Here is a 9,633-nt window from a genome sequence, read left to right as displayed (position 1 = left end):
CTATCATCTAGCTGCTCTAAAACCATATGTTAACTGCCATATAATGATCCTAGCAATCACTTTTTAATGGTCTCCTGAAAACTTTGGCTTAAGAGGGAGCTGTTTCATTCTTTGCTTTTATATCCCAGTGTTGAGCATAGTACCATAAAAGATATTTAAGAAATGATTTGATTTGCCTCCTTTACCAGATCATCATCTATATCTTGTCCTATAACTATGGGTGTGCTCTCATGCTCTATGTGTTGACTTCATAACCTGGCTCCAATCTACATACACAGACACATACACATCATCTTACATTCTTTATACTCGTCAATCTGATTCATTTGTTGTTTACATTTTATTCCATCTTTAATCTTATTTGTAGAAGAATTATTTCAGTACTGTTCATTGTTTGTGGCTTGGATAAGGCAATTTTTATCAAATAGAGAAGAGATCTGTGGACTTGGAAGCAATTGTCATAGCCATATTCTTCAACTATGTAGGGCATGTTTGATCAAATTATAGTCTTAGAAATTGAGGTCAAAGGATAATCAGGAGTGGTTTAGAACTGAAAGATAAAGGAAGATCAGCAAGAATGGCAAAATGCTGTCCCTTACTTAACAGGTAAGAAGATGCATGGTTGTACAGTTCTTGAGCCACAATGCTGAATTGTGAATGGAACATTCTAAGATCATGCAATATAAGGTAAACAGATGCTTTTCACTGACCTCCATAGAGAAATTGTTCTTTTTCATGGGAATATATTTACCCACAATTTCCTCAGGTTTAGCAATAACTACCTTATCCCCCAGACTTATATAGCTCTCTAAAAGCAGATCAAAATAAGACAGGCCAAAGGTTCTGATTCCAAGTGCGTTTGTCCAGTGTGTTCTTCATGCTTGGAATGCATTCTTTATCATTTCTACTCCTAGAATTTCTCACTTGACTTTCCCTCAAGCTCCTTGAGAGAAAAGATTGTTTTATTTTTTTGTTTGTATTTCTAGGGCTAGCACATGTCTGCCATATAATATATAAAGATAATAAATACCTGTTTAATGATTATTTAATCATAGTTTATTATTTTTGTTTAACTCAAGAAAGAAAAACTATATAAAAAGAAAACATTCATTAATAACAAAAATGTCTAGAATTCACAATGGGATGTAGATTTGAAATGAAAGAAATTAGGGATTTAATCCCCTGCCACTTTATAAATTGTCTCAGGTTTTTCATTTGCAAATAAATGGGTTGGGACAGATTATCTATAAGGCATTGTCAAGTTTTAAGTGGAGATTTGATTTTGAACCTCCCTCACTCCAAATAAATTGATGTAGCATAAGGAGAATATACAATATTCATTCTGGAATAAGTCATAGATGAGAAGATATTAATGTAGTAATAAAATATTAATAATGATGATTCCTTTACCAAGGATGAACATCTCACTGGACCAATTTACAAAATGGGTCATGCCTTTGTGAGTTTTAAATTCACTAATAAATTCACTAAGTTCAATAATAAGCAGTTGATGAGTTTCAGAGAGTTAGAGAAAGCAAAAAATTAAGGGAAAACCACTCCTCATTTTCTCTTGGATGGATAGGATTGAGTTGGTGGGTGGGAAGTACTTCTCTTGTGAAGTCCTCACTAAGTTCAGTCGAAAGCTTGTTCAACCCGGCTCCCAAAGGTTTCTAATCTCTGAGTTCTATTCTTCAAATCCTTTCTTGTTGTCAAGGGCCATGAGCTAATCTTCTCAGGATCTCTTTAATTGTACATGTGCCATTGTAATGAAGTAAAGAGCATGATTCTTCCCTGACTTGGACTGTCTCCAAAAATCTTGAACTGTCTATCTTTGTGACTTAGCGATATGAAACTCCCAAGGCAGGTGGCTTTTTTTTTTTTTTTTTTTTTTGTCACTTAGGTTATCCTTTTTGACTCAATCAAAATGCTCCTCAAGTTTCTGATAGAGGATCAGTGAATATTTATGCTACATCCAGATTATCTTTGATTAAATCTTGTATTTTAAGTGAACTGAGAACAGGGAGGATGGCGATAAACCAAATGATCTCCTTTCTATAGGACAGTATAATAATCTTAAGGATAAAATCTGTCAAGTGAGAAGGCAATTATTCAACCAAGAATCAGTTTCATTGAATGTTTCAGAAGAGGATTATAGTCTTTAAGATCTATCAGTTATAGGACAAAATACATAGCTCCACTGACATTGTCTCTAAGGCTCTTCACAATCTGCCTCTAACAAGTTCAGATGTATTGGATTAATTCTTGGATTTGGAGTTAGGAAGAAATGAATAAAAATCTTATTTCAGAATAGCTGTGTGTGACAGCCTCCATCTTGGTTCTTATAAAATGGAATAATAATAGCCCCTATTTCACAGTATTAATTTGAGAATCTAATAATAACATTATTAATATATATAATAGTTTGCAAATCTTAAAATGAATTCTATTATTATTCCCCCCCCCCCACCACATCCTTTATACGAATACTCTATGATCTAGACAAACTGGCCAAACTGTTTCACACTACAATCTATCTCCGCCTTCATTGCTTTGCACAGTCCTTTTCTATTCCCTGTTCACCCAACCTCCATGCGTGCACTCTCTCCTTATCCTTGCTCTTAGATTTCCTCTCTTGTATCAAAGCCTTTTCCAAGTACTACTTCCTAAAAAAGACCCCATAAATTGTCAATCTCCACTATCTCATGTGTATCTAACAAATAGAAAGGCATAGTGAATGTAGAACTAACCTCAAAATGAGAAAAATCTGAGTTCAAGTCCTATATTGACACATACTGATTCTATGACCCTGAAGAAGTCACCTGGTGCTCCCAGATTTCTCTAATGAGAAAGTCATTTGCAGAATAGAAGGGGATGTATATTGGTGGGAGGGAATTCTTAAATGAGAGTTCTTTGTACAGATGAAATTATAAGTGCATTTTAAAAATCTGGTGCATACAGTACTTGTATAAATAGCTTTTTTCCCTTTGAATCCCTTTTTCTCTGCTCATTGGTTATGAGTACAAAATTAGGAAATGCTTCATTCATCAATAATAAATTTAATAAAGAAAAATCATACATTCAGAACCATAAAACTCTTGCTCTTCCCTCAACAAAAGCAAGAAATTCATTTAAGTCAATTTAAATAAACAACTTTTATTGCTTCCTGTAATATTACATTTGGAGAAGTGGGATAGGAAAAGTAAGGATCCTGAGAGGATATTGGAATTTATAAACTGAAGGGAACTAAGAGATTATCCACACCGAGACAAAGTCAAAAATTTTAAGTGATTCCAAAAGAAAGTTTTCTGTTGCCGTGAGAGCAGTTAATAGGTAAGGCCCTCGCACAGATAGTATTACCTTCCTTAAAGCTCCGCCCATTTTCTCCAAAGCGCTTCTCATTATTTTAACAAATTGTCTTTGTGAAAACCTGGAGAAATAGGTTCTACGGACCTGGATTTTCTTGAGAAACAGTTTGGTTGGGATTGTTTAGATAAAGTTAGGGATTATAAATAGAAGAGACAAGATAAGCTCACGTAGTAGCCAACCCTTCCCATAGTTTAATTTTTCTTTTCATTGTTGAAAATTCAATTTATGGACGCAATCCTGGCCACTGACTTCTGCCCTGTACAGCTGGGGAAGTTTTATATTGTTTGTTTTATTTTCAAAATCTGGGGAATCTGCATGGAAGAGAATAGTTTCAAATTTCTTTTGAGGCTTTGCATTGGAATTCATATTTTAACAGATTCATCTCAAGTATTTCCAGCTGGCAGAATGTTGCAATACATGGGTCACAGTATCCGTTTATTTTCACTTAACTATTTTGTTACAAAGTAAAATTCACTTCCATTGTGGAGGAACCCAGAGGGTGAATGCAGGAGAGATGCTACGAAAACAAAAGGTGTCAATATTATCAATGAATAATAAAATGTATTTGAAAAGTTACAAATTTAAAAAAAAAACAAAAAACCAAAAACCTGTTTCTTCCTTCTTGGATCCAGCTCAGCTTTTCTCACCAACTTCAGGATCCAGTCTGCCACGCTCCAGGTCCTCCCCCCAATCTCCCAACAAAACAAAACCACCCAACTTTAGGAATTTGTCAGTCTCTCTGGTCCTACAAAGTGAAAGCTCCGACTAGAGATTTCGCTACTCCGACGTCAGTGAAGGCCAGACGGAACTTGGGCAACTAACTATCTCATCCTCTCCCCACTTTCCCAGACTCCGGACTTTGACCTTGGGACGCGGGGCAGGGATGAAGCCCTCTTGGCTGCAGTGTCGAAAGGTCACGGGCGCTGGGGGTCTCGGGGCCCCCCTGCAGGGCTCGGCTGCGGCTCGGGGAGCAGCCCCCCCGCGCCGCGCTTACCTGGCCCCCGCGCCACCGGGCAGTCGCGGCGTAGGTGCCGGCCGCCGCTCCCTGTCGTCCGGCAGCGGCACCAGCGGCGGTGTCAGTGAGTATAAGACGCACTTTGCGGCCTCGGTGTCTGACCCCGAGAGGTTCTGGGGGAAAGCCGCGGAGCAGATCAGCTGGTACAAGCCCTGGACCAAAACGCTGGAGAACAGCCACCCACCAGCCACAAGTTGGTGAGTGACTCCCAGACGGAACGGTCCCTGAGCCCGCCGCGGGTGCAATCAGTGTCACCTGTTACAACTGGGTCACCTCAAACCCTATCCCTGGAGTCGGAAGATCTGGGTTTCATTTCTGCCTTTGATGCTTACTGTGGGTTCGATCAGGGGGCCAGTCTCTGGACCTCAGTTTCCCCATCTGTAAAATCAGAGGGTTAAGCTTCTGAAGCACTTCCCAGCTCTACATCTAGGAGCCTATGGAATTGTGTCATAAAAAGGCGCTGGTTAGTGCTAGAGCACACACTGTTGTATTCTTTTTGAGGTAAAATAGGTAGAGAGATGGGGACATGCCTTAAACTTGAGTTTTCCTTGACCCCATACATTCCCAACTCCCTTTAACTCATTTTTACCCTTCAGTCACCCCTAATCACCATAACAGGGTCTTAAACTGGAAACAATGAACTTATTTTTTCTCGTATTCGTGAATGAAAAAGAGTTCATTCACTCACAACTACTTCTTTATAACCTGTCTTTTATTTTATGCATTTAAAAAGTCTGAGAAGAAACACATAGGATTCTGACTGCCAAAAGTATCCAAGACACAGAAATCATTAAGAGCTCCTGCTTTAGGCTCACAAAAAGCTCAAAGCTTTATAAGGGATCACCCAGTCTGAACCTTTTTTTTTTTTTTTTTTTTTTTTTTTTTACAAATAAGGAAACTGAGGTCTATTGCTGCTTGCAGAACAAGCACAGGAATTTGGATCTCCTGAGGAGACATAGCTGAGAGTTTTTATTTTGGGAGGTCAAGCAGTAACCTAATAATTGACTTCCTTTTATTTCTTAAAATCAAGCTGTTGACATTTTCCCATGCTCATGAATGACAATATATTGTCTTTTAAATAAAAAGGAGCTTTCTGAGACTATTTTTATTATTATTATTACAAATACATGTTGTCATTTCTGTAGAAGTCATTTGATGATACATCAGTTAAGTCTTCATTATTGCTCAAGATTTTGTTAATCAGCTTTTCTTATATACACACACATGAATCACACACACACACACTTGTATAAAGGAACCCAGGCCTGTGATTTAGCCAGAGTGGAAATCCTTTTCAGCAATACTGATTAGCCTTTGCCTCTAATTTAGGGCTCAGTTAAAACTTGACCTTAGTTCTTCCTGGCCCCAAGACCCAGCCTTGAAACAGTACGTGTAAGACTAAGTTGTCATTCTCAAAAACATATGTTGCTGAATCAAAGAAGAGATTTGACTTTACTAACATTTTATTGCTTAATTTTTTATTGATGTGATGCAGCCAGCACTAAGCTGAAGAACTGGCATAAAGTGTTGTTTTCAGAATATATATTATGTTAAGAATTAGTGCTGTTTTCAACTAGGTGGTAAAGTCAACAGAGTCCTGCATTTAGATTCCTATAGACTTGATTCTTAATCCTCTTCAAATACTCACTAACCTCTGGTAATTGCAAACTGCACTAAGGCTTTGGGGACAGCCTCTATTTGTACCAAGAAACTTGGTTTAATTTGAGATAGGGGTTGGGAGATATTTATTGAGTTTATTTATATTCAAAGATTTTGCCCAAACTTAATTTTGATTTTACCATATCATGAATGTATATGTATGATGACTGGTGACTTCCTATCCTCCCAGATGACAGGGGACCTTAGTCTATTTTTTTTTTTTTTTGAAAGAATGTTTAGGATGAGTAGGGACAGTTGGAAGATTTAGGATAGTGCATCTCTAAATATGAAACCAGATTGGAGATTGACCAGTTTAAGCTTATTGAGGTGGTATGTTATGGAAGAAGATATTAGAGCTGAATCTTGAATGTCTAGTCACAATTTGGGAAAATAAAACCATAAAAAAACCAAAACTTGGCAGCAACCTTGAAGAAAACCCCACGATAACCTCACAAAATGGAGATACCTGTTGATATATTGTTGATAGCCAATCAAAGGCCCCATGGGCTAAAATGACTCTAGAGAGTTTCATGGAAAAATACATTAGGTCACTACTATTCTAACTTCAGTATAGCACAGAATACTCAGCACTTCTAAGTAATCCTTTTGATCACAGAACAGTAATACATGGCTTTTCCCAATCAGAAATTAGATACTTAATAATCCATCACTGAGACTACTTGCCCCTGAAACTGAAATCAGTCTTTCAATCTCTTGTGTGTTTGGTTCCCTCACTTCTTGAACTAAATATCCTAACCAGTTCACTTGTCTAGCCATACAACCATTAATTATGTGTTGCTCTTTCTAGATCTTGTAAGCATATTTTAGGTCTTACCTGTAAAATATGCCACTAATGTCAAATTCACCAATTATGGGGACAGCTAAACTTTTGTGTCTAAGTTCACAGTGTGTCCTGAAGTCAGAAAGAGCTAACTTCCTGAGTTCAAATTTGACCTCAGACACATACTAGATTAGCTGTGTGATCCAGCATAAGTCACTTCACTCTGTCTCCCTCAGCTTCTCATCTGAAAATGAACTGGAAAAGAAAATGGCAAACCACTCCAGTATCTTTGCCAAGAAAACCCCAAATGGAATCACAAAAGAGGCTGGCACAACTGAAAAACAACAAGAACAAAAAAAAAAATAAATAACTGAACAACAAACCCTGTAGGCTGGATAGTGACTTAAACTACAAAGTAACATTATGTCATATTGTATTTTATTTATTTATTTTGTTGAATATTTTCCAGTTACATTTTAATCTGATTGTGGCTGTACTTGGAAGTGTTTTGAAGTCAAGTTGATATCTCTGAGCTAGATTAATTTTGAGAATCCCTCTTCCCAAGCTACAGATTTGACCTAAAAATTTAATTTGTAGTAGTGGTTCTTTAAGCTAAAATTCCCTAAGTAAATGCAGATTGTTGATAAAAGCCTACTCAACATTTAAAAGACTTAAAAGAACAAAAAAGAACCCTTACTCTTTACTAAATATTGACTGCATTGTAGACTGTGTGTGCAGCACTATAATGAATCCAACACTATTATCCTAGAGTTTGTCATCTATTCGATAAGGTGAAGATTAACTTAAATGGTACTATGTCAATATAGGACTGAACATGATGTCTTTGGACCTTGGTTACCTGGTCTGTGAAGTAGGGGTGGGGAGGTAAGGGGGAAGGATTAGATGTGGGCTAGAATAAGACATAATTACATAATTATGTAAAAATCTTAGGCAATGTATTTTCTCTCTCTGGAACTTTGTCTTTATTTGTGAAATGAGACAATTCTATCAAATACCTCTCTGCTAATAGAATGGAAACTCCTTGAGAGTAAAGATTATTTGATTTTTTTTTGTTTGTTTTTGTATCCTTAGTGCTCAGCATATAGTAGAGATTATTTTTGCATCACTTAACTGTTCTCTAAGGTCTTTTCTAGCTATAACATTCCATATTTTTTTATATATTATGCTGAAAGTTGTAAGATGTTTTACAGAAATACATTACTGTTGTGACTTCCTGTTGGTGAGAAAGGTTTTATGAAATTCCATTCCCAAGAGAGGTATTGGGAGCTTTTAGAAGTATTTATATTTCCCTTTGCTTTCCTTTCACCCCCTCTTTTGGATTTTTCATGTAAAAATATAATTCAGATTGCATAAAGAAGGGAAAATATGCCTCTAGTTTAGAAAGTACTAGCTAAGTATGTATTGGTCAGTCAGCCAATAAGCATTTATTAAGCCCACTATATGTAAGGCCTATATCAAGCAGTGGGGATACATGGAAAAGTAAAAGACAGGAATTCCAAATCATATGGTGGCACCAACATGCAAACAAGGATACACACACACACACACACAAAATCTATAGGCAGTATGAATAAAAAGATAAGACAAAGGAAAGAAAAAACTTAAGAGGGTTTGGAAAAGATATTCTTTAAAAAGTAGGATTTGGGGGGGGGGGGAATTGAAGTAAGCCAGGAGGCTTATATATATGAATACATGTATTTATATAGCTACATATAAATATATATGCATATATATTCTATGACAAGGAGTATTAATTCACCTACCGTCTTCAAAGTGAGAAAGGATAACACTTGCAGTTACACAATTCTAAGAAGCAAAATCATATCCTTTTATACATAACCAGAAGGGGTCAAGAAAGAATAAGGGAAACGATAGAAAATGAATCATAGTAATGATACTTTAACATATCCTAAAAAAGGACCTATTGGAATAGATGCTGTAGTGCAGGCATCATGGCATGATGATGACTGAGAAGTATTAAGTGCTCAGTAAATGTTTTCTTAATATTCCTTAATTTCTGAGAAATAGATACAAAGTACAGATAATGGCAACCATTTAATATCAGATCTTTTTCACCAAACCTCTCAATAACTTGTGTTTTTTCCATTCTATCCATTATCTTCAGAACACATTATTCATGTTGATGGCCTCTGTAGCAATCTGATTAAGCAATTCCTCAATCTCCTCAGCCCCAAATCTTTTCTGTTGTTCCATTTTTTTCAGTTAGATTCAACTTTTTCTGACCCCATTTGAGGTTTTCTTGGGAAAGATAGAACAAAGGTTTGCTATTTTCTTCACTAGCTCATTTGACAGATAAGGAAACTCAGGCAAATATGGTTAATGACTTGTACAGAGTCAACACAGCTGGTGTCTGAAGCTAGATTTGAAATCAGGAAGATGAGTCTTTCTGATTCCAGGCCCACTACTTTATCCACTGCCACCTAGTTGCCCCTACCTGCCTCACTTTGATCACAAAATGATATCACTCTTAAGATCTATAACTTTGAAATTTCATTTTTACTACAGCCTTCTTTCATTATATTTCTTCTTCTATTTTCCTCCATCCAACACTAATTTTCCCTTGAATATGGCTTCTTGTCCTTTGACTTACCTCAATTTTCCTCATGAATCTCCCTTCAATATTGATTTGTTTTCAGCTCAAGTCTTGAGTACATGGTCAACCATTTTAATGTTCTTCCCTAGCTGCTATTTTAAAATTCCAAACTACCACCATTAAATATGCATCCCTAGATGAAAATGTTGTTTGAGTCATCAGGGTGTTGCTTGAGAA

The 9,633-nt window shown here is 36.7% G+C and overlaps 1 protein-coding gene across 1 annotated transcript in view; it reads left to right on the top strand.

The window, feature by feature from the left end:
* The first annotated feature begins 3,980 nt into the window (after positions 1-3,980).
* ACSS3 (acyl-CoA synthetase short chain family member 3) overlaps positions 3,981-9,633 on the top strand; it is a 256,373-nt gene continuing 250,720 nt past the window's right edge. The window contains exon 1 of the mRNA XM_031938566.1: positions 3,981-4,578. Coding sequence (XP_031794426.1) covers positions 4,250-4,578 — 329 coding nt within the window. The 5' untranslated portion in view covers positions 3,981-4,249. The remainder of the gene's footprint in view (positions 4,579-9,633) is intronic.

Source organism: Sarcophilus harrisii, chromosome 5 (assembly GCF_902635505.1).
Source record: "Sarcophilus harrisii chromosome 5, mSarHar1.11, whole genome shotgun sequence".
Lineage (NCBI taxonomy): Eukaryota > Metazoa > Chordata > Mammalia > Dasyuromorphia > Dasyuridae > Sarcophilus > Sarcophilus harrisii.
Note: the sequence above shows the minus strand (reverse complement) of the source record. Positions and strands in the feature narration are given on the sequence as shown.